Below are 27,084 nucleotides of genomic sequence, written 5' to 3' on the forward strand. Positions count from 1 at the left end.
ATTATGATCACTGATTTGTTTGTGGGGCATCTATTGAACAAAATACATGGGATGATAACATTTCCATGTTGTACGTCTTACTGTATTTTTCTACAGAGTGGGGAGGATGAGGACTATAGGAGAATATTTTCAAAGAAGATTAAACCAAGGCTGAAGTCTGAAGACCTTGCAGAGGGAGTAGATGTTCGCACAGAGCGGCATAGCAGCACAAGCAACGATGGCAGCACAATTACGACCGTCACCCGCCGCATCACCACCTACACAGTGGATATGCCGGGTGGCATAAGTGAGCAACGTGAACTTTCAAGCCCAGAGTTTAAGGGGCTACGGCATGAATCTGGTGATGGCTCTCCTCTTAGACAATTCGTCCAAGGCAGCCCTTCAGGTAATGTGGGAGCAGAAGAGGGAGTTTTTGAGTCAAGTAAGGTCTCTTACACTAGGCCACAAGTTAGCTCCACAGAGACAGGATGGGGCAGTGGGAATGTTCAGGTCACAACTACAAGAGAGATCGAAGGTCCCAGATTTAAAGGGTCTAGCTTTGGAGTAACAGAGGGTAAAGGCCAGAGGAGCTTTGAGATCTCAAGAGGGAGTGGGGAGCAAGGTGATGGCAGCATTCAGATGTCAGGAACAAGCATGACACTAAGAGACAGCACAAACACTGGTAGTGGACATGTTACGATAGGAGGGTTGGGAGGTGCAGAAGTAACCTCAACTGATGAGAACGGAGGGTCAGTTGGTCTTTCTTTACCAGGAAAAAGCATGCAGACTTTGACTTCATCCATGGATAAAACACAAGAGGGAAGTATTGACACCAGTTTAGGTGAGAGGACAAAGATGAAGGTATCTGAAACTACCATCAGTTACCCGCAGGCAAAGGGATCAGGCAGCAGACTAGGAGGACCAGCAATAACAGTTGGCAATGTTTCCACAGGTTATTCCTCAGGGCCAGGCAAGATTTCAATGGCAGGTGACAATGTCAACATTAAGGGTTCAAAGTTAAAAGGTGAGGTTGATGTCAGCCTGCCAAGCACAAAGGGAGGAATAAAAGCACCTGGAATAGACACTGTGCAGAAACCAGAACTAGATGTCAAAGGTAAAGTTATGGAGATCAAAGGTAATAGTACTAACATTGCCGGACCAGTCGTCAATGTAAGACTTCCAGAGGCAGAGTTCAAAGCACCTGAAATCAACTCTAGCATTCAAACCAAAGTACCAATGAGTGATATCAAATACAAAATGGAAATGGCTGTTCCATCTTTTTCTGGGCCAGACACAAAGGGTCTAGGGGTAGGGGGAAATATTGATTTAACAGTGGCAAAGACTGAGGGAGAAATTAAGTCACCCAAAATGGACACTAAAGTTCCAGCTATAAATATTGAGACGAAAGAAGGAGATTTAAAAATGACTCAGATAAAGATACCATCATCTGGGGCCAAGGGAACAAAAGTTGATGTAAAAGCTTCTGGTGTTGACTTTAAAGCATCCAAAGTTAAAGTTGAAAGCCCAGATGTAAACATACAAGCTCCCAAAGTGAATATTGACCTTGAGGGACCTAAAGGTGGATTCAACAGTTCAAAATGTACAATGCCGTCCATTGATCTGAAAGGTCAGAAACATGAAGGTGGTGTGGCTTTGTACATACCAAAGATTAAAGGAGACCTAACAGCACCTGAAGTAGACATAAAAGGTCCACAGGTTGATATTGAACATCCAAAAGGTGGATTTGAAATGCCTAAAATTAAAATCCCATCAATTGGCTTGAAAGGTCAAAAGGCTGAAGGTCCAGATGTTGATAAAAACCTTCCGAGAGCAAACATTGACATGAAGGCACGCAAAGTTAACGTCAAAGGACCAGAGGTTGGTATTGAAGGGCCAAAGGATGAATTTGAAATGCCGAAAATCAAGATGCCATCCTTTAACATTAAAGGTCAAGAAGTGGAGGGTCCAGATGTGGATCTAAACATTGATGTGAAACCACCTGAGGTTAACATTGAAGGGCAAGGAGTTGACACTGAAGGACCGAATGCAACACGAAAAGGAGACAAATTCAACATCCCAACCATATCAGGACCAAAAATCTCTATGCCAAAATCATTTGGCTTGAAAGGTGCGAAGGTTGAAGATCCAGATGTTAATATTAACCTCCCAAAGACGGACATTGACATTAAAGCACCTGGTGTTGACATTAAAGTGCCAAAGTTCGACATTGAAGGCCCTGGTGTAGAAATGAAAGGACCCAATGTTAAGATACCATCCGTAAAAGGACCAAAGATGGCAGATCTTGATATCAAACTAAAAGGTCCGAAGGTAAAGAGGGATGTGGATGTTTCAGTTTCAAAAATTGAAGCTAATCTAAAAGCTCCTGATGTGGATATCGAAGGAGCAGAAGTTGACATTGAGGGCCAGAAAGGTGGATTTAAAATGCCTAAAATTAAAATTCCATCATTTGGCATTAAAGCTCCAAAAGTAGAAGGTCCAGATGTTGATTTGAACCTTCCCAAAGGTAACATTGATGTTAAAGTACCTGATGTTGACATTAAAGGGCCGGACTTTGATGTTGAAGGCCCTGATGCACGATTGAAAGGATCAAAATTGAAGGGAGATTTCGATGTGTCAGCTCCAAAGATTGAAGGTGACATAAAAGCTCCCAAGCTTGACATTGAAGGACCAGATATCGATATTGATGGCCACAAAGGAGGATTTAAAATGCCTAAATTTAAAAGGCCATCCTTTGGACTGAAAGGTCCAAACATTGAAGGGACAGAAGTTGATGTAAGCCTCCCGAAAGCTGAAATTGACATTAATGCTCCTCACGTGGATATCAAAGGACCAGACTTTGACATTGAGAGTCCAAGTGGTGAAATCAGAGGACCCAAATTCCACATGCCAAACATTTCAGGACCAAAACTTTCCATGCCAGATGTGGATTTCAACCTGAAAGGTCCCAAAATGAAAGGTGATGTGGATATGTCAATACCAAAGATAAAGGGAGGCATTAAATCACCTGACGTTGACATCAAAGGTCCACAGGTTGATATTGAAGGTCCCAAAGGTGGAGTTGAAATGCCTAAAATCAAAATGCCATCATTTGGCTTCACAGGTCCAAAAGTGGAGGTTCCAGATGTTGATGTAAACCTTCCCAAAGGTAACATTGATGTTAAAGTACCTGATGCTAACATTAAATTGCCGGACTTTGATGTTGAAGGCCCTGATATGAAATTGAAAGGATCCAAATTCCACATGCCATCAATATCAGGACCCAAGCTGCCCGAATGGGATTTAAGTCTGAAAGGACCCAAAATGAAGGGAGATTTCGATGTGTCAGTTCCAAAGATCGAAGGTGACATAAAAGCTCCCAAGGTTGACATTGAAGGACCAGATATCGACATTGATGGCCAAAAAGGAGGATTTAAAATGCCTAAATTTAAAATGCCATCCATAGGACTGAAAGGTGCAAACGTTGAAGGTCCAGAAGTTGATGTAAGCCTCCCGAAAGCTGAAATTGACATTAATGCTCCTCACGTGGATATCAAAGGACCAGATTTTGACATTGAGAGTCCAAGTGGTGAAATCAGAGGACCCAAATTCAACATGCCAAGCATTTCAGGACCGAAACTTTCCATGCCAAATGTGGATTTCAACCTGAAAGGTCCCAAAATGAAAGGTGATGTGGATATGTCAATACCAAAGATAAAAGGAGGCATAAAATCACCTGACGTTGACATCAAAGGTCCACAGGTTGATATTGAAGGTCCCAAAGGTGGATTTGAAATGCCTAAAATCAAAATGCCATCATTTGGCTTCACAGGTCCAAAAGTGGAGGTTCCAGATGTTGATGTAAACCTTCCCAAAGGTAACATTGATGTTAAAGTACCTGATGTTAACATTAAAGGGCCGGACTTTGATGTTGAAGGCCCTGATATGAAATTGAAAGGATCCAAATTCCACATGCCATCAATATCAGGACCCAAGCTGCCCGATTGGGATTTGAGTCTGAAAGGACCCAAAATGAAAGGAGATTTCGATGTGTCAGTTCCAAAGATCGAAGGTGACATAAAAGCTCCCAAGCTTGACATTGAAGGACCAGATATCGACATTGAGGGCCACAAAGGAGGACTTAAAATGCCTAAATTTAAGATGCCATCCTTTGGACTGAAAGGCCCAAACATTGAAGGGCCAGAAGTTGATGTAAGCCTCCCGAAAGCTGATATTGACATAAACACACCGGACTTGGATATCAAAGGACCAGACTTTGACATTGAGAGTCCAAGTGGTAAAATCAGAGGACCCAAATTCAACATGCCAAGCATTTCAGGACCGAAACTTTCCATGCCAAATGTGGATTTCAACCTGAAAGGTCCCAAAATGAAAGGTGATGTGGATATGTCAATGCCAAAGATAAAGGGAGAAATACAATCACCTGATATTGACATCAAAGGTCCACAGGTTGATATTGAAGGTTCCAAAGGTGGATTTGAAATGCCTAAAATCAAAATGCCATCATTTGGCTTCACAGGTCCAAAAGTGGAGGTTCCAGATGTTGATGTAAACCTTCCCAAAGGTAACATTGATGTTAAAGTACCTGATGTTGACATTAAAGGGCCGGACTTTGACGTTGAAGGCCCTGATATGAAATTGAAAGGATCCAAATTCCACATGCCATCAATATCAGGACCCAAGCTACCCGAATGGGATTTGAGTCTGAAAGGACCCAAAATGAAGGGAGATTTCGATGTGTCAGTTCCAAAGATCGAAGGTGACATAAAAGTTCCCAAGGTTGACATTGAAGGCCCAGATATCGACATTGATGGCCAAAAAGGAGGATTTAAAATGCCTAAATTTAAAATGCCATCCATAGGACTGAAAGGTGCAAACGTTGAAGGTCCAGAAGTTGATGTAAGCCTCCCGAAAGCTGAAATTGACATTAACGCTCCTCACGTGGATATCAAAGGACCAGATTTTGACATTGAGAGTCCAAGTGGTGAAATCAGAGGACCCAAATTCAACATGCCAAGCATTTCAGGACCGAAACTTTCCATGCCAAATGTGGATTTCAACCTGAAAGGTCCCAAAATGAAAGGTGATGTGGATATGTCAATACCAAAGATAAAGGGAGGCATAAAATCACCTGACGTTGACATCAAAGGTCCACAGGTTGATATTGAAAGTCCCAAAGGTGGATTTGAAATGCCTAAAATCAAAATGCCATCATTTGGCTTCACAGGTCCAAAAGTGGAGGTTCCAGATGTTGATGTAAACCTTCCCAAAGGTAACATTGATGTTAAAGTACCTGATGTTAACATTAAAGGGCCGGACTTTGATGTTGAAGGCCCTGATATGAAATTGAAAGGATCCAAATTCCACATGCCATCAATATCAGGACCAAAGCTGCCCGAATGGGATTTGAGTCTGAAAGGACCCAAAATGAAGGGAGATTTCGATGTGTCAGCTCCAAAGATCGAAGGTGACATAAAAGCTCCCAAGGTTGACATTGAAGGACCAGATATCGACATTGAGGGCCACAAAGGAGGATTTAAAATGCCTAAATTTAAGATGCCATCCTTTGGACTTAAAGGCCCAAACATTGAAGGGCCAGAAGTTGATGTAAGCCTCCCGAAAGCTGATATTGACATGAACACACCTGACTTGGATATCAAAGGACCAGACTTTGACATTGAGAGTCCAAGTGGTAAAATCAGAGGACCCACATTCAACATGCCAAGCATTTCAGGACCCAAACTTTCCATGCCAAATGTGGATTTCAACCTGAAAGGTCCCAAAATGAAAGGTGATGTGGATATGTCAATGCCAAAGATAAAGGGAGAAATACAATCACCTGATATTGACATCAAAGGTCCACAGGTTGATATTGAAAGTCCCAAAGGTGGATTTGAAATGCCTAAAATCAAAATGCCATCATTTGGCTTCCAAGGTCCAAAAGTGGAGGTTCCAGATGTTGATGTAAACCTTCCCAAAGGTAACATTGATGTTAAAGTACCTGATGTTGACATTAAAGGGCCGGACTTTGATGTTGAAGGCCCTGATATGAAATTGAAAGGATCCAAATTCCACATGCCATCAATATCAGGACCCAAGCTGCCCGAATGGGATTTGAGTCTGAAAGGACCCAAGATAAAGGGAGATATGGCCACTCCAAAGATTGAGGGAGACATGAAAACACCTGAGATTGAGATCAAAGGTCCTAAGGTTGATTTTGATAGTGGACCAAAGGTAAAGTTACCAAAAATATCTGGACCGAAAATATCAATGCCAGATGCTGACATCAATCTGAAGGGGCCAAAGTTGAAAGGTGATCTGAAAGGGGGTATTCAACTACCAAAAGCTGAACTTGAGGGTCCAGATCTGACAATTGACGTTCCAGAAATTGGCACAAAGAAATCTAAATTCAAAATGCCAAAGTTTGGTTTCAAGAGCCCAAAGATAAAGGCACCAGAAACTGATGTGGAAATGGTAAAAGGGGATATCAGCATTAAAGGGAAGACTGGTAGCTCTGAACATCTTGATCTTGACCTTGGGTTGACTGGTTCGAAAACTAAAGGATCAAAATTCAAGATGCCAAAATTTGGTTTCAAAGCCCCAAAGGTTGAAATGCCAGAAGTTGACATTAATCGTCCCAAAGCTGGCATTGACATAAAGAGTCCCAATGTCGACATCGAAAGACCAGGTGTTAAAATTGAGATTACAGATGGAAAAGTCAAGGGACCAAAACTCAAAATGCCCAAAATCACAGGACCAAAAATGTCCATGCCAGATGTGGATTTCAATCTGCAGAGTCCCAAACTCAAAGGTGATTTGGATATGTCACCTCCAGAGATAGGAGACATAAAAATACCGGAAGTTGACATTAAAGGTCCACAGGTTGATATTGAGGGTCCCAAAGGTGGATTTGAAATGCCTAAAATCAAAATGCCATCATTTGGCTTCACAGGTCCAAAAGTGGAGGTTCCAGATGTTGATGTAAACCTTCCCAAAGGTAACATTGATGTTAAAGTACCTGATGTTAACATTAAAGGGCCGGACTTTGATGTTGAAGGCCCTGATATGAAATTGAAAGGATCCAAATTCCACATGCCATCAATATCAGGACCCAAGCTGCCCGAATGGGATTTGAGTCTGAAAGGACCCAAAATGAAGGGAGATTTCGATGTGTCAGTTCCAAAGATCGAAGGTGACATAAAAGCTCCCAAGCTTGACATTGAAGGACCAGATATCGACATTGAGGGCCACAAAGGAGGACTTAAAATGCCTAAATTTAAGATGCCATCCTTTGGACTGAAAGGCCCAAACATTGAAGGGCCAGAAGTTGATGTAAGCCTCCCGAAAGCTGATATTGACATAAACACACCTGACTTGGATATCAAAGGACCAGACTTTGACATTGAGAGTCCAAGTGGTAAAATCAGAGGACCCAAATTCAACATGCCAAGCATTTCAGGACCAAAACTTTCCATGCCAAATGTGGATTTCAACCTGAAAGGTCCCAAAATGAAAGGTGATGTGGCTATGTCAATGCCAAAGATAAAGGGAGAAATACAATCACCTGATATTGACATCAAAGGTCCACAGGTTGATATTGAAGGTCCCAAAGGTGGATTTGAAATGCCTAAAATCAAAATGCCGTCATTTGGCTTCACAGGTCCCAAAGTGGAGCTTCCAGATGTTGATGTAAACCTTCCCAAAGGTAACATTGATGTTAAAGTACCTGATGTTGACATTAAAGGGCCGGACTTTGATGTTGAAGGCCCTGATATGAAATTGAAAGGATCCAAATTCCACATGCCATCAATATCAGGACCCAAGCTGCCCGAATGGGATTTGAGTCTGAAAGGACCCAAAATGAAGGGAGATTTCGATGTGTCAGTTCCAAAGATTGAGGGTGACATAAAAGCTCCCAAGGTTGACATTGAAGGACCAGATATCGACATTGATGGCGACAAAGGAGGATTTAAAATGCCTAAATTTAAATTGCCATCCTTTGGACTGAAAGGTCCAAACATTGAAGGGCCAGAAGTTGATGTAAGCCTCCCGAAAGCTGATATTGACATAAACACACCGGACTTGGATATCAAAGGACCAGACTTTGACATTGAGAGTCCAAGTGGTAAAATCAGAGGACCCAAATTCAACATGCCAAGCATTTCAGGACCAAAACTTTCCATGCCAGATGTGGATTTCAACCTGAAAGGTCCCAAAATGAAAGGTGATGTGGATATGTCAATGCCTAAAATAAAGGGAGGCATAAAATCACCTGATATTGACATCAAAGGTCCACAGGTTGATATTGAAGGTCCCAAAGGTGGATTTGAAATGCCTAAAATCAAGATGCCATCATTTGGCTTCACAGGTCCCAAAGTGGAGGTTCCAGATGTTGATGTAAACCTTCCCAAAGGTAACATTGACGTTAAAGTACCTGATGTTGACATTAAAGGGCCGGACTTTGATGTTGAAGGCCCTGATATGAAATTGAAAGGATCCAAATTCCACATGCCATCAATATCAGGACCCAAGCTGCCCGAATGGGATTTGAGTCTGAAAGGACCCAAAATGAAGGGAGATTTCGATGTGTCAGTTCCAAAGATTGAGGGTGACATAAAAGCTCCCAAGGTTGACATTGAAGGACCAGATATCGACATTGATGGCGACAAAGGAGGATTTAAAATGCCTAAATTTAAATTGCCATCCTTTGGACTGAAAGGTCCAAACATTGAAGGGCCAGAAGTTGATGTAAGCCTCCCGAAAGCTGATATTGACATAAACACACCGGACTTGGATATCAAAGGACCAGACTTTGACATTGAGAGTCCAAGTGGTAAAATCAGAGGACCCAAATTCCACATGCCAAGCATTTCAGGACCGAAACTTTCCATGCCAAATGTGGATTTCAACCTGAAAGGTCCCAAAATGAAAGGTGATGTGGATATGTCAATGCCAAAGATAAAGGGAGGCATAAAATCACCTGATATTGACATCAAAGGTCCACAGGTTGATATTGAAGGTCCCAAAGGTGGATTTGAAATGCCTAAAATCAAAATGCCATCATTTGGCTTCCAAGGTCCAAAAGTGGAGGTTCCAGATGTTGATGTAAACCTTCCCAAAGGTAACATTGATGTTAAAGTACCTGATGTTGACATTAAAGGGCCGGACTTTGATGTTGAAGGCCCTGATATGAAATTGAAAGGATCCAAATTCCACATGCCATCAATATCAGGACCCAAGCTGCCCGAATGGGATTTAAGTCTGAAAGGACCCAAAATGAAGGGAGATTTCGATGTGTCAGTTCCAAAGATCGAAGGTGACATAAAAGCTCCCAAGGTTGACATTGAAGGACCAGATATTGACATTGAGGGCCACAAAGGAGGATTTAAAATGCCTAAATTTAAGATGCCATCCTTTGGACTGAAAGGCCCAAACATTGAAGGGCCAGAAGTTGATGTAAGCCTCCCAAAAGCTGATATTGACATAAACACACCTGACTTGGATATCAAAGGACCAGACTTTGACATTGAGAGTCCAAGTGGTAAAATCAGAGGACCCAAATTCAACATGCCAAGCATTTCAGGACCGAAACTTTCCATGCCAAATGTGGATTTCAACCTGAAAGGTCCCAAAATGAAAGGTGATGTGGATATGTCAATGCCAAAAATAAAGGGAGGCATAAAATCACCTGATATTGACATCAAAGGTCCACAGGTTGATATTGAAGGTCCCAAAGGTGGATTTGAAATGCCCAAAATCAAAATGCCATCATTTGGCTTCCAAGGTCCAAAAGTGGAGGTTCCAGATGTTGATGTAAACCTTCCCAAAGGTAACATTGATATTAAAGTACCTGATGTTGACATTAAAGGGCCGGACTTTGATGTTGAAGGCCCTGATATGAAATTGAAAGGATCCAAATTCCACATGCCATCAATATCAGGACCCAAGCTGCCCGAATGGGATTTGAGTCTGAAAGGACCCAAAATGAAGGGAGATTTCGATGTGTCAGTTCCAAAGATCGAAGGTGACATAAAAGCTCCCAAGGTTGACATTGAAGGACCAGATATCGACATTGATGGCCACAAAGGAGGATTTAAAATGCCTAAATTTAAATTGCCATCCTTTGGACTGAAAGGTCCAAACGTTGAAGGGCCAGAAGTTGATGTAAGCCTCCCGAAAGCTGATATTGACATAAACACACCGGACTTGGATATCAAAGGACCAGACTTTGACATTGAGAGTCCAAGTGGTAAAATCAGAGGACCCAAATTCCACATGCCAAGCATTTCAGGACCAAAACTTTCCATGCCAGATGTGGATTTCAACCTGAAAGGTCCCAAAATGAAAGGTGATGTGGATATGTCAATGCCAAAAATAAAGGGAGGCATAAAATCACCTGATATTGACATCAAAGGTCCACAGGTTGATATTGAAGGTCCCAAAGGTGGATTTGAAATGCCTAAAATCAAAATGCCATCATTTGGCTTCCAAGGTCCTAAAGTGGAGGTTCCAGATGTTGATGTAAACCTTCCCAAAGGTAACATTGATATTAAAGTACCTGATGTTGACATTAAAGGGCCGGACTTTGATGTTGAAGGCCCTGATATGAAATTGAAAGGATCCAAATTCCACATGCCATCAATATCAGGACCCAAGCTGCCCGAATGGGATTTAAGTCTGAAAGGACCCAAAATGAAGGGAGATTTCGATGTGTCAGTTCCAAAGATCGAAGGTGACATAAAAGCTCCCAAGGTTGACATTGAAGGACCAGATATTGACATTGATGGCCACAAAGGAGGATTTAAAATGCCTAAATTTAAATTGCCATCCTTTGGACTGAAAGGTCCAAACATTGAAGGGCCAGAAGTTGATGTAAGCCTCCCGAAAGCAGATATTGACATAAACACACCGGACTTGGATATCAAAGGACCAGACTTTGACATTGAGAGTCCAAGTGGTAAAATCAGAGGACCCAAATTCCACATGCCAAGCATTTCAGGACCAAAACTTTCCATGCCAGATGTGGATTTCAACCTGAAAGGTCCCAAAATGAAAGGTGATGTGGATATGTCAATGCCTAAAATGAAGGGAGGCATAAAATCACCTGATATTGACATCAAAGGTCCACAGGTTGATATTGAAGGTCCCAAAGGTGGATTTGAAATGCCTAAAATCAAAATGCCATCATTTGGCTTCCAAGGTCCAAAAGTGGAGGTTCCAGATGTTGATGTAAACCTTCCCAAAGGTAACATTGATATTAAAGTACCTGATGTTGACATTAAAGGGCCGGACTTTGATGTTGAAGGCCCTGATATGAAATTGAAAGGATCCAAATTCCACATGCCATCAATATCAGGACCCAAGCTGCCCGAATGGGATTTAAGTCTGAAAGGACCCAAAATGAAGGGAGATTTCGATGTGTCAGTTCCAAAGATCGAAGGTGACATAAAAGCTCCCAAGGTTGACATTGAAGGACCAGATATTGACATTGAGGGCCACAAAGGAGGATTTAAAATGCCTAAATTTAAGATGCCATCCTTTGGACTGAAAGGCCCAAACATTGAAGGGCCAGAAGTTGATGTAAGCCTCCCAAAAGCTGATATTGACATAAACACACCTGACTTGGATATCAAAGGACCAGACTTTGACATTGAGAGTCCAAGTGGTAAAATCAGAGGACCCAAATTCAACATGCCAAGCATTTCAGGACCGAAACTTTCCATGCCAAATGTGGATTTCAACCTGAAAGGTCCCAAAATGAAAGGTGATGTGGATATGTCAATGCCAAAAATAAAGGGAGGCATAAAATCACCTGATATTGACATCAAAGGTCCACAGGTTGATATTGAAGGTCCCAAAGGTGGATTTGAAATGCCCAAAATCAAAATGCCATCATTTGGCTTCCAAGGTCCAAAAGTGGAGGTTCCAGATGTTGATGTAAACCTTCCCAAAGGTAACATTGATATTAAAGTACCTGATGTTGACATTAAAGGGCCGGACTTTGATGTTGAAGGCCCTGATATGAAATTGAAAGGATCCAAATTCCACATGCCATCAATATCAGGACCCAAGCTGCCCGAATGGGATTTAAGTCTGAAAGGACCCAAAATGAAGGGAGATTTCGATGTGTCAGTTCCAAAGATCGAAGGTGACATAAAAGCTCCCAAGGTTGACATTGAAGGACCAGATATTGACATTGAGGGCCACAAAGGAGGATTTAAAATGCCTAAATTTAAGATGCCATCCTTTGGACTGAAAGGCCCAAACATTGAAGGGCCAGAAGTTGATGTAAGCCTCCCAAAAGCTGATATTGACATAAACACACCTGACTTGGATATCAAAGGACCAGACTTTGACATTGAGAGTCCAAGTGGTAAAATCAGAGGACCCAAATTCAACATGCCAAGCATTTCAGGACCGAAACTTTCCATGCCAAATGTGGATTTCAACCTGAAAGGTCCCAAAATGAAAGGTGATGTGGATATGTCAATGCCAAAAATAAAGGGAGGCATAAAATCACCTGATATTGACATCAAAGGTCCACAGGTTGATATTGAAGGTCCCAAAGGTGGATTTGAAATGCCCAAAATCAAAATGCCATCATTTGGCCTCCAAGGTCCAAAAGTGGAGGTTCCAGATGTTGATGTAAACCTTCCCAAAGGTAACATTGATATTAAAGTACCTGATGTTGACATTAAAGGGCCGGACTTTGATGTTGAAGGCCCTGATATGAAATTGAAAGGATCCAAATTCCACATGCCATCAATATCAGGACCCAAGCTGCCCGAATGGGATTTGAGTCTGAAAGGACCCAAAATGAAGGGAGATTTCGATGTGTCAGTTCCAAAGATCGAAGGTGACATAAAAGCTCCCAAGGTTGACATTGAAGGACCAGATATCGACATTGATGGCCACAAAGGAGGATTTAAAATGCCTAAATTTAAATTGCCATCCTTTGGACTGAAAGGTCCAAACATTGAAGGGCCAGAAGTTGATGTAAGCCTCCCAAAAGCTGATATTGACATTAATGCTCCTCATGTGGACATCAAAGGACCAGATCTTGACATTGAGAGTCCAAGTGGTAAAATCAGAGGACCCAAATTCCACATGCCAAACATTTCAGGACCAAAACTTTCCATGCCAGATGTGGATTTCAACCTGAAAGGTCCCAAAATGAAAGGTGATGTGGATATGTCATTGCCAAAGATTAAGGGAGGCATAAAATCACCTGATATTGACATCAAAGGTCCACAGGTTGATATTGAAGGTCCCAAAGGTGGATTTGAAATGCCTAAAATCAAAATGCCATCATTTGGCTTCACAGGTCCCAAAGTGGAGGTTCCAGATGTTGATGTAAACCTTCCCAAAGGTAACATTGATATTAAAGTACCTGATGTTGACATTAAAGGGCCGGACTTTGATGTTGAAGGCCCTGATATGAAATTGAAAGGATCCAAATTCCACATGCCATCAATATCAGGACCCAAGCTGCCCGAATGGGATTTAAGTCTGAAAGGACCCAAAATGAAGGGAGATTTCGATGTGTCAGTTCCAAAGATCGAAGGTGACATAAAAGCTCCCAAGGTTGACATTGAAGGACCAGATATTGACATTGAGGGCCACAAAGGAGGATTTAAAATGCCTAAATTTAAGATGCCATCCTTTGGAATGAAAGGCCCAAACATTGAAGGGCCAGAAGTTGATGTAAGCCTCCCAAAAGCTGATATTGACATTAATGCTCCTCATGTGGACATCAAAGGACCAGATCTTGACATTGAGAGTCCAAGTGGTAAAATCAGAGGACCCAAATTCCACATGCCAAACATTTCAGGACCAAAACTTTCCATGCCAGATGTGGATTTCAACCTGAAAGGTCCCAAAATGAAAGGTGATGTGGATATGTCATTGCCAAAGATTAAGGGAGGCATAAAATCACCTGATATTGACATCAAAGGTCCAAAGGTTGATATTGAAGGTCCCAAAGGTGGATTTGAAATGCCTAAAATCAAAATGCCATCATTTGGCTTCACAGGTCCCAAAGTGGAGGTTCCAGATGTTGATGTAAACCTTCCCAAAGGTAACATTGATGTTAAAGTACCTGATGTTGACATTAAAGGGCCGGACTTTGATGTTGAAGGCCCTGATATGAAATTGAAAGGATCCAAATTCCACATGCCATCAATATCAGGACCCAAGCTGCCCGATTGGGATTTAAGTCTGAAAGGACCCAAAATGAAGGGAGATTTCGATGTGTCAGTTCCAAAGATCGAAGGTGACATAAAAGCTCCCAAGGTTGACATTGAAGGACCAGATATTGACATTGAGGGCCACAAAGGAGGATTTAAAATGCCTAAATTTAAGATGCCATCCTTTGGACTGAAAGGCCCAAACATTGAAGGGCCAGAAGTTGATGTAAGCCTCCCAAAAGCTGATATTGACATTAATGCTCCTCATGTGGACATCAAAGGACCAGATTTTGACATTGAGAGTCCAAGTGGTAAAATCAGAGGACCCAAATTCCACATGCCAAACATTTCAGGACCAAAACTTTCCATGCCAGATGTGGATTTCAACCTGAAAGGTCCCAAAATGAAAGGTGATGTGGATATGTCAATGCCAAAAATAAAGGGAGGCATAAAATCACCTGAAGTTGACATCAAAGGTCCACAGGTTGACATTGAAGGTCCCAAAGGTGGATTTGAAATGCCTAAAATGAAAATGCCATCTTTTGGCTTCAAAGGTCCAAAAGTGGAGTTTCCAGATGTTGATGTAAACCTTCCCAAAGGTAACATTGATGTTAAAGTACCTGATGTTGACATTAAAGGGCCGGACTTTGATGTTGAAGGCCCTGATATGAAATTGAAAGGATCCAAATTCCACATGCCATCAATATCAGGACCCAAGCTGCCCGAATGGGATTTGAGTCTGAAAGGACCCAAAATGAAGGGAGATTTTGATGTGTCAGTTCCAAAGATCGAAGGTGACATAAAAGCTCCCAAGGTTGACATTGAAGGACCAGATATCGACATTGAGGGCCACAAAGGAGGATTTAAAATGCCTAAATTTAAGATGCCATCCTTTGGACTGAAAGGCCCAAACATTGAAGGGCCAGAAGTTGATGTAAGCCTCCCAAAAGCTGATATTGACATAAACACACCTGACTTGGATATCAAAGGACCAGACTTTGACATTGAGAGTCCAAGTGGTAAAATCAGAGGACCCAAATTCCACATGCCAAACATTTCAGGACCAAAACTTTCCATGCCAGATGTGGATTTCAACCTGAAAGGTCCCAAAATGAAAGGTGATGTGGATATGTCATTGCCAAAGATAAAGGGAGGCATAAAATCCCCTGAAGTTGACATCAAAGGTCCACAGGTTGATATTGAAAGTCCCAAAGGTGGATTTGAAATGCCTAAAATGAAAATGCCATCTTTTGGCTTCAAAGGTCCAAAAGTGGAGTTTCCAGATGTTGATGTAAACCTTCCCACAGGTAACATTGATGTTAAAGTACCTGATGTTGACATTAAAGGGCCGGACTTTGATGTTGAAGGCCCTGATATGAAATTGAAAGGATCCAAATTCCACATGCCATCAATATCAGGACCCAAGCTGCCCGAATGGGATTTGAGTCTGAAAGGACCCAAAATGAAGGGAGATTTTGATGTGTCAGTTCCAAAGATTGAGGGTGACATAAAAGCTCCTAAGCTTGACATTGAAGGACCAGATATCGACATTGATGGCCACAAAGGAGGATTTAAAATGCCTAAATTTAAATTGCCATCCTTTGGACTGAAAGGTCCAAACGTTGAAGGGCCAGAAGTTGATGTAAGCCTCCCGAAAGCTGATATTGACATAAACACACCTGATTTGGATATCAAAGGACCAGACTTTGACATTGAGAGTCCAAGTGGTAAAATCAGAGGACCCAAATTCCACATGCCAAGCATTTCAGGACCGAAACTTTCCATGCCAGATGTGGATTTCAATCTGAAAGGTCCCAAAATGAAAGGTGATGTGGACATGTCATTGCCAAAGATTAAGGGAGGCATAAAATCACCTGATATTGACATCAAAGGTCCACAGGTTGATATTGAAGGTTCCAAAGGTGGATTTGAAATGCCTAAAATCAAAATGCCATCATTTGGCTTCCAAGGTCCAAATGTGGAGGTTCCAGATGTTGATGTAAACCTTCCCAAAGGTAAAATTGATGTTAAAGTACCTGATGTTAACATTAAAGGGCCGGACTTTGATGTTGAAGGCCCTGATATGAAATTGAAAGGATCCAAATTCCACATGCCATCAATATCAGGACCCAAGCTGCCCGAATGGGATTTGAGTCTGAAAGGACCCAAAATGAAGGGAGATTTCGATGTGTCAGTTCCAAAGATTGAAGGTGACATAAGAGCTCCCAAGGTTGACATTGAAGGACCAGATATTGACATTGAGGGCCACAAAGGAGGATTTAAAATGCCTACATTTAAAATTCCGTCCTTTGGAATGAAAGGTCCAAACGTTGAAGGGCCAGAAGTTGATGTAAGCCTTCCGAAAGCTGATATTGACATTAATGCTCCTCAATTGGATATCAAAGGACCAGATTTTGACATTGAGAGTCCAAGTGGTAAAATCAGAGGACCCAAATTCCACATGCCAAGCATTTCAGGACCGAAACTTTCCATGCCAGATGTGGATTTCAACCTGAAAGGTCCCAAAATGAAAGGTGATGTGGATATGTCATTGCCAAAGATTAAGGGAGGCATAAAATCACCTGATATTGACATCAAAGGTCCACAGGTTGATATTGAAGGTTCCAAAGGTGGATTTGAAATGCCTAAAATCAAAATGCCATCATTTGGCTTCCAAGGTCCTAAAGTGGAGGTTCCAGATTTTGATGTAAACCTTCCCAAAGGTAACATTGATGTTAAAGTACCTGATGTTGACATTAAAGGGCCGGACTTTGATGTTGAAGGCCCTGATATGAAATTGAAAGGATCCAAATTCCACATGCCATCAATATCAGGACCCAAGCTGCCCGAATGGGATTTGAGTCTGAAAGGACCCAAAATGAAGGGAGATTTCGATGTGTCAGTTCCAAAGATTGAAGGTGACATAAAAACACCTGACATTGACGTCAAAGGTCCAAAGGTTGATTTTGAAGGGCCAAAGGGTGGATTTGACATGCCTACAATCAAAATGCCATCATTTGGCACCAAAGGTCCCAAGCTTGTGGGTCCAGATGCTAATATAAACATTTCCAAAACTAACATTGATGTGAACACACCTGAAGTTGACATCAAAGGTCCAGAGTTTAATATTAAAAAGCCCAAGGGTGAATTTGAAATGCCTAAAATGTCATTGCCATCATTCAACATCAAAGGTCCAAAAGTGGAGGGTTCAGACATTGATATAAAACTTCCCAAAGGAAACATTGACTTGAAAGCACCTGGTGTTGATGTCAAAGTAAAAGGGCCTAAAGTCAAAGGAACGATGGATGCATCAGTCCCAAAATTGGAAGCAGATATCAGAGGTCCAAATGCTAACATTGCTGTACCCACCATCACTATGGAAGGTGGGTCTATTGATCATGGTCTGACCGGTGTTACATTTCCCAAGTTCAAAGGTCCTAAGTTTGGAATGAAATCCCCGGAACTCAGTGTGGAAGCACAAGGTTCAAAATCAGAAATGAGTCTCCCACATACTGAAGCAAGTCTTGATGCCCCTGATTTGAATGTCAATGTAAAGGGGAAAAAGGGGAAATTCAAACTTCCTAAAGTGAAAGGAAAGGCAAAGAAACCTGATATAGACATAGAAACATCAGCAACAGACCTGGATTTAGACACACCCAATATTCATGTCAAAGGAACAAAGGTAAAGAAGCCTCTTTTTGGTAAGCTTCATTTTCCTGATGTGGAATTAGATATCAAATCACCAAGTTCTGGTATTGACAGTCCAAATTTTCATTTGGGAGAGACAGATGTCAAATTGAATCCTAAAGGCCCAAAAATGAATGTGAAAGGTGGTGCAGAGATTGATGCAAGTGTTTCAGGGGGCAGTGCAAGCGGTGGCCTTCATTACCCAGAAGGTACTGTAACATTTCCCAAAATCAAGGTGCCAAAATTTGGTATTGCTCTGCCTCAGATGGAAGGCCAGGCAGGTGGAGGAAATGTTGAATCAGCTAGTGGAGGAATGAATATAAAGTCTCCATCTGTCAGTTGCCAAGTCAGTTCACAAAATGTTGAGGTTCCCAGTCCAGAACTGAGGCAAAGAGAAGGAAAGGTAAAGGTAAAGATGCCAAAAATGTTTGGTAAATCAAAAGCAAAGGGCAGTAGTGCAGGTGACCTTCGGGTACCAGAGGTAGAATTGAGTACAAGTGGAAAAGGCAGTAAGGCACATACTGGGAAACTGATAGGTGGAAAATTTGAAGTAGAGGGTGATACTGGGCTCAGTGTGTCAACTAAAGGAAAGTCAGCCTCACTGGATCTATTCAAGAAATCAAGGCATCGGTCTTCTTCTCTGAGTGATGAGGGGGGGCTTGCAGTAAGTTCTTCTTCAGGTCACTTAGAAGCTGAGGGTGGTGACATTTCATTAGACTTAGGAGGAAGCAAGGTCAAAGGAAAGAAAGGCAAGTTGAAGTTTGGCACCTTCGGAGGTTTTGGTTCAAAGTCAAAGGGCTCATATGAAGTGTCACTTGGTGAGGAGGGTGAAGCAGGTGCAGGTGTTAATTTACCCTCTAAAAAGTCCAGATTGTCTTCATCTTCCAGCAGTGACAGTGGTTCGAGAGGTGGTTTCAGGTTCCCAAGACTTGAACTATCTGTTTCACCAAAAAAATGATTAATTATGAGGTAAATTAAACTCTTTCATGTACACCCAAATAGACTCTAATACGGCAAATTCTTCAATGCATACATCTTTAACACCTAAGGGCACCTACACAGTCATCTCAATATTGTCAACTATGTGTAATTTTTTTTTCAGTAATTAGACAGGAGTGCATGAGATTGTTCAAAATCCCTTATAACTGTAAATAAGATAAATTTGTATTGTAGTAATAAATATTGTTTTTTTTGTACATAGTCCAGATTTATTGAACACATGCCATCCCACCAAATTTTCACAAATAGTTCATTACAGGGTTGTCATTTTGTCCTATTTTATGATATTAAATGAATGTTATTAATGAACAGGTGTAGTATATTTGTATCCAGGGGTTTATTGCACAGAACAGATAGTTACAATTGTTATTTTGAAGGAAGATGTTGTTTGTACACTCAGACACGAGTATAAACAGTTACCAGTTATTGTATGTATGAAATGATTTTATTTTCAAGCCTTGTAATTATATAATCTGTGTAGAAACATATTTAGGCAACATAGAGCTGGCCCTTTATAACCCATTCTAAAGAGTAACGGTGTTGTATATACCGTATTTGCAAAGACAATCACTGTTTGGAAACTACCAATTCTCTGAAGTGCTGTTCATTTTTTAAGAAACTTTATTCATCCTCTGATTGTGTAACATTTCCAAAAAATATGCATTGTTTCATTTGTTTTAAACATGTTTCGCTTCCCAATAGTGTGTCATTTCCATCCTCACCTGTTCTGTTTCCTGTCACTCTCCTTTTGTACACTCACCTTATGATAATGTAAAAAAACAAAACAAAACAAAAAAACACAAAGAAACAGTCACTTTTAGAAAAGAAATCTGTGTTAATAGCGAGTTGCATAGTTTTAATCAGATATGATGGAGATAAGGCATGCTTCTTTGGGTCTATTCTTTTGTGTGCATTCTGCCAAATAAACTAAATAAAAAGATTTATAGAATGTATAAGATTTCTGAAATCCGTATTTCCAAGTGCCTTAATCATGTGATATGATACAGGCAATACTTGATTGTGTCTGTCTGTATTTCGTTCTATGTTAGTCATTTTATCCACGTTTTTATCAATATCAATCATCCATTAATCAATCCAACTTGAGTCATCAACAGTTCTTTACATAATGTACAGTTAACATCTTAAACTTACTAAATTTGCCCACTGCGCCTTCACTCTCTACGCACAGGGAGTGGTAATGTCATTTTTTGCTGCACACGCCTTGCACCGGTTTCGCTATGGTGAATGTTAACAGTGTTGAGTCATAGTATGTCAAAAAGGCATAAAAAGTCATAGTAATGTATGTCAAAGAATAATATATATGCTAAAAAAGCCATAAAAAAAATCATAAAAGTCATAATATATCATGTTGAAAGAAAATCATAAAAGGTGGTAGATATTATGTTAAAAAAGTCATAGTGTAACATGTAAAAAAATAAAAAATAAAAAGTCATAGTGTAGTATCCCAAATTACAAAGTCATAATATAATGAGACAAATTAATGCCATACTATAATGTTTGATATAATGTATAGTCAATAAAAAAGTCAGAATTACTCATACAATAGTCATATATTGAAAATAGTCTTAAACAATTCATAGTAGAGTATAATGAAAAAGTAATTAAAAAACGAATACAAAGTCATGGTATAGCATGTCTAAAAAAGTCAGAAAAAAGTCGCAGTATAGGATGTTGAAAATAACATATTAAGTCATGGTATAGCAAAAAAAGCTATAAAAGTGAAAGAATAGTAGGAAGAAAAAAGTCATAAGATCATAAATTATATCAAAAAAGTAATAAAAAGTAATTGTATGGTATGCTGGAAAAAAGTAATCGAAAAGTATGTTATCAATAGTCATGAGAAGTTTGTTGTATAGCATGTTATTAAAGAGTCATAAAAAGTCTTAGTATCGTACATTAAAAAAGTCACAATTAAGTCATAATAAATTATGTCAAAAAAGTCTGAAAAGTCAGAGTATAGCAAGTTAAAAAAAAGTCATAAAAAAGCCATAGTATATCAGTGCAAGGACATATGTATGATGTAATGAAGTAAAAGAATCATGAAAAAGTGGTTGTATGTTTTACAGAAAAAAGTAATTAACACGTCATCATATAATATGCCAACAAAAAGTCATTTAAAAATCACAGTACAGTATGTCGAAAAATGTCAGAAATATGTCTGTATAATATGTCAAAACAAGTCAGAAAAAAGCCATAGTATAAGTCTTCGCAAAATGTCAGAAAATATCATAGTATACAATGTTGAAAAGTCGTAACATAGCATAGTGTTGCATGTGTAGCATGTCAGAAAAATCATTAAGTGTAATATAGTATGTTGAAAAGAGTCATACAAATGATAGTATAGTATGTCTTAAAAAGTTATAAAAAGGTCATAGTATGTCTAAAAACAGTCATAATATAATACGGTGAAAAAGGTTTAGTATGACAAAAAAAGCCGGAAAAGTCATAATAAAGCATGTCAAAAAGTCCTTTTCATAATTATTGTGCAGTATATTGAAAAACATCCAGAAACAAAATATAGTATAGCATTTCAAAAAAGTCTTTAAAAAGCTATAATATTGTATGTCGTTTACCTGTTCTGTGACGTGAGCTAGGAAGGGTTGTTGGACCGGGACAGACGAAGAAGAGTTGTAAAACTGTATGAAACTTCGTGTTCACTTATGTGAGTGTGCTCGGCACTGTTTTGTGTGGTTTACGTTAATAAACCAGTTCATGCAAGGACTTCACTCTTGTCTCCGACTCATAAGTGGGACATTACAATATTATGGCATTATATACTTTGATATTTGTTATGAAATGTTGAGACTCTTTTATGACACACTATACTATGATGTTGATAGAACATTTCTATGACATACTATACTAGGCTTTTTATGACTTTTTTGACGTACTGATCTAATACATTTTTTATATTCTTTTGGTATATTATACTATGAAATGTATTATGACATACTATACTATGCATTTCTTATAGTGTACTATACATAGGACAATATTTTGAGCTGCTTCTGACAAGCCTCCATGTTGTTCTCCAGCTGTTCTCTTTTGCAAGGATGCAAAAAAACAACAACAACAAAAAATGTACATACACTTAATCATTCTTATACAAAACTCTCGTAATTTCAATGTAGCAGTTTCCACCTGTGTACAGGTGATAGTGTTTTTCAGCTCCATCTCTCTTCACCTCTCTGTCCTCGTCTCCTCCAGTCTGCTGCTGCCCGTCCCAATCCCTCACCATCTTTCCCCTGAGAACCAACAAAGAATTAATAACCTTCTAACCCCGAGCGGAGCCCAACTTGGCTCTAGAGGGGGGGGGGGGGGGGGGGGGGGGGGGGGGGGGGGAGACGGCGAGCTATGTTCTCCGTTACCGATCCCAGCCGCGACTTACGGCACCCCACATATCAAACAGGACCAGCAGAACATCTGACACAAGATTGAGGTCAATATGCTGACCGGCGAATCATACAGGGGCTTGGGGCTGGGGGTGGGAGTGCGGCACGGTTTTGGCTTTTTAGTGGCTGAAAATTCTGTCAATCACTTCATGAAACACACTGGTGTGTTTGAAATAATCACCCGGTTCGAATGCCGGGTTACATGACAAGATCCGCCCACTATAGGCTGACACAGACAGAGACGAGGAAATTGCATGGAGGAGAGATATGAGAGGTCAAAATGGCTCAAAATGATGCCAAACAGATGCCAAACAGCTCTGTTATGATAGATTGTACAATATGAGTGATAAACAAAGTGAAATATAGTGAAATATATAGTTGTATATAGTATATAAAAGTCCAATGGAACAGCTGCAAATCCTGGTTCGAAAATGAGAATTTGGCATGTTTTTTCGTACCTAAACACCTATAACTGGGGTTTGCTTCACTTTATTTACACCACACCTTTTTGTGAGGCACCTGAACCCTTTGTGCTATGAATTGGGAATGTTTTTTAGGCTTGCCAGGGCCTCATCTAAAAAATTAAAGTGCTTTTTCTTCAGGCGAACCTGGGAATTTTCCCTGTTTGCTGTGTTCTGTTTTCAGCTACTGTTAACCAGTAACATATACCCAATATTTACTCATCTCAACAAATAAACTCACAATTCCTAGTGTTATTCAACCATCACAATTTTTAAAATAGACCTTGTAGTTACAGAATTATAGTCTTTTTAGTATGGGTTACAATTTTCGAGCAGAGGACTAAAAATACGCCTAGGGGTTAAAAGGGCTGTAATGTCAACTTCAGATTTTCTGAAGTTCTGGTTATAATAAAGTTTTGGATAATGATGTTCTAAACAAGTTTAAATCACTCTGAATGATGTCTGAATGTCCATGTCTATTACAGACCATATAATTTCATGAACTTTCATAAGGTCATGACAAAGCTTAAGAGGCCACTGAATTAAAAATATTGTGTACGCTCTCAATATTCCACAACATTAAACAGCTGGCAATGAGAAAAAAACAAACATCCTACCTCAGAGCTTTAGCAAAGGAAAGACATTATCTCAGTTGGCCTGTATATCGTTCCTCTTGTTCCCAGATATCATCCATTGAGTCTGCATATCTAAAAATGTGCGACAAACAAAATAACCTGTCTTAAAATACAACACAACTAACAGTTAAAGTGAAAAGCATACAACAAGAATTTGATTTTACAAAATTCATAATTATATAGCTAACATTAACACTCGAAAGTGGAGAATTCCAAAACATTCATGAACAAAATGACAAAGATACACAGGATTTGGCAACCTGGTCTCACTCCCAAATCATTAAATACCTACAGTTGGTCAGTGCCCCTTGGTCTTTCAACTAACTCCAACGTAAACCCACGGCGTCATTATAAAACTCTCAAAACAACAGCGTAATATAAAGAGTGAGATAGTTTGCAGATCCAGTGGTATGGGAGGGGGAGGGGTTAAGCAAACATAGGACTTTCATTCCAGAGACTGTGGGTAGGGTCCTCTGCGAAACATAAGGTCAATTTTGACATTTTTGCACATTAGTCATTAGTCACAAGAGTTGTCAGTCACATCTTGAAAAGACACTATTCATTTAACGAGAGCAAACTGACATGCCGTCCCTGCCTTGTCCAAAACTAACACGAGGCGTAGGGTGGTACCTACAGCGCCATAGCTTGAAGCTTAGGGCCACTGACCAAGTGTCAGCATTTGACGAGTTGGGAGTGAGAATGTGCTGGATTTGGACAAAGCTGTATCGACTAGTTTATGGTCTACAGCTGCTTTTATAGACCAAACAGTCATGAAGTGCAAATACACATAACTGTATGTCCGTTGTAATAGATAAGCATGAATAATAGATATGTGTTGTGATTAGACAATTACAGTTTATCATTCAGTTGTGTTGAACAAACAGGATATTGTACATGTATACTGTTTAGAAGAAAAAATACAATTTAATTATATACATGTATCACTAACCCCTTTGAGATGCCTAACCCATGAAACTAAACTTAAACTGCTTCAGAGAAAATTTTAGACATGCCAAAATGTTAGATGTGTGAATTCTAATATACCACCACTTTTACATGGATTTGATAAATACAGTCTTCAAAAGACTTTTAGACTGACCTTTTTTGTGATGATTTAATTCTGCACTATATATTATCACACTCTTGGTCACATTAAATGTATGAACAAGTGTTAAAGAAGCACAATCTGTAGTGTAAGGCTTTGTGAAAGCAGTGTTTTACCTCAAACACAGGATGTGATCCCAGTGCCCCTGGTTGCTTGAATGCAGTTATTGTTGTAGTGCAGAGGAAGGAACTTATCATGAGTTTCCTTCAAAAGAGGAAAGTGCAGCCTTCCTTTCTGGAGAGGCAAACATTTTTTTGCTGAAAGAGGGACACAGGAGAAGAAAACGTCCAGCACAGTTTCTCTATGTAAGGTACTGGATTACATGCAGTTTGCCTCTGTTGGACTTCCATTTTAGAAGATAATTGCTGAAGATCAGTTTTTTAGGTAAGAAACATATTTATTACTAACATGTTTTAAACTGACATAGAAAAATATTTAACTTTAAACATTAGCATAAATCTGGTCAGTTCCTCTGTAAAAAAAACGATATTTTTTACTCTATATTCTGGTTATGGTATGTCCATGGTTACAATCAGACATGTCCAAAACAGTCTATGCTATAGGTTCAGGAGAAACAGTAACCTTGGCAGTTCCGAACACTAAACATAATTTTCTCATACATTTTCAACTTGTCCCCCCTGACCTCCATAGTGAGTGAAAGGCTGCATCTCGTTTCTGTATATTGGTTATAAGCGAGGTCAGGGATGTTACAGCAAATACTTAAGAGATTCTTACATTTGAAAGTAGTACTTTTTTGTCCTAAAATTTCAAATTACTATTTGTGTGTGTATGACTTGTACATGCTGTGAGTGCCGGTGAGCATGTGTTAGTGTGTGTGAGTTTAATTATTGCTGAGCTTTAACCTATTGTTCGTCTCATGAATATATGTCCATTATATTTAAAATATCACTACCAAACACTGCATGGGATTTGACATGTGAGGCCTTTCCTTCATCTTTCCAAGATGCATTTAGATGCATTTAATGCTAGGATCTTGCAGTCGTAGCAGGGGGTGTGTGGTTCATGGTTGTATCCCACACTCCACATTATAATCCTGTGAATACAATGTAAAACACCCTGTACATGGATTTCTGAGTAAAGCATGGATGTTTTAGTTTTCCTTACATGGTTCTAGGCTTTTTACTGATTTACCTTCCATATTATATAAGACAATTAATCATATATAATACATATTGTTTAGACCATTATACAAAAAGGATTTAACGTACAGCTTGATTGCTAGTGCAAGGAGAGAATATCTAGGTATGTTCACTGGGGAGGCAGATGTTGGATGATAATGTGGTTTACCACACCTGTCTGACATCTGACATCTCATGTGTCATGCGGAGTGCAGCCAGATGGTGTCCTTGACTCCTGCAAGAATAAAAGAGGTTACACAGTGTGATGGCTTGTTACTATACAGTAGATCATATCTCACTCTAATAGGCCTTTATTTTTTATGCTACATCTAGACTTCCTTGTCACAGTGTCCTGAAAATACACTATTCTATGGAACAATAATATGACTGATGGTGAATAGATGTAATGGTAGATAATACATTGAAGATAATAAGGATTTGGATAAAACAGTTTAATTTCTGAGTTTTCACTGATAATATAATTTCACACTAAATATTACCCTTTTTGCTCATTTTCATTTTTCCAAATCTTCATTTTTTTCTTGGGTACAATACAGCAAATACACAGCTTTATTTAGAAACTGCTTTCAGATCATGTTTGATTTAAAAGGTCTTAAGTGCAAAAGACCATAAAGTGCCTCTTGGACTAAAATAAATGCATTTGAGAGCCATTAGGAGATTTATTTTTTCACAAGTTTACATATACAGGTAATGCCACCCGCGGTGATAATGCCTCTTAGTGATGACCATTAGTAGTGGTTGATATTTAGGGATAGCAACAAAATCCATATTATTTACATTTTTATGCCTGTAGTAAAGCATGTCTGATTCTGGTTGTAGAACAGCGGAGGGAGGTTAGTAACACCACTATTTCATTTAAATATAATGTAGATCATTTATTGCATGTGCATTATGACACTTAGTGAAAAGTGATTACAGCATTACTTAGTGCACCACCATGAAAAAACAATGTGTGCAACATACTCAAGCTTGTGATCAATACATTTCTCTACATCTAAAGGTCTTGCTGCTTTTAATTGATGGAAGGCATTCCTTTCGTGATGGCATTATAGATGATCACTCTCTCTGGCGTGAAACAGCAAATGTCAAAAGGTGAAGGTCTAAGGCACAGCAAACCAACATGGCTTCCCTTACAGACAAAAGGAAACCCTAGAGAGCTGATCCATTGCTCTGGTAGATACACAAAGTCAAAGCATGAAAGGACACTCCTTCAGTTATCAGATCCCAAGCAGGGACCAGTTGCTTCATGCTGATTCTTTTAGGCTCCAAATGAATGAAATGTAAGATATTTGTATATGCAGAGAAAGCTCTTAATTAATAATTTAGTGGTTTGCCTTGTGACTGTGAAAATAATGTTTAGAGCTCATCCACTCTCTCATTAGCATGAACACTTGGCTATAAACAAACGATGATCTACAAACGTCATGCAGTCATTTATCCT

At 39.8% G+C, this 27,084-nt stretch overlaps 1 protein-coding gene across 2 annotated transcripts in view; it reads left to right on the forward strand.

The window, feature by feature from the left end:
- Positions 1 to 19,825, forward strand: part of ahnak (AHNAK nucleoprotein) — a 32,002-nt gene extending 12,177 nt beyond the window's left edge. For both annotated transcript variants that reach the window (XM_079167519.1, XM_079167520.1), the window contains one exon: positions 97 to 19,825. In XM_079167519.1, coding sequence (XP_079023645.1) covers positions 97 to 18,828 — 18,732 coding nt within the window. In that variant the 3' untranslated portion in view covers positions 18,829 to 19,825. The remainder of the gene's footprint in view (positions 1 to 96) is intronic.
- The last annotated feature ends 7,259 nt before the right edge of the window (positions 19,826 to 27,084 follow it).

Source organism: Pholis gunnellus, assembly GCF_910591455.1.
Source record: "Pholis gunnellus genome assembly, chromosome: 10".
NCBI lineage: Eukaryota > Metazoa > Chordata > Actinopteri > Perciformes > Pholidae > Pholis > Pholis gunnellus.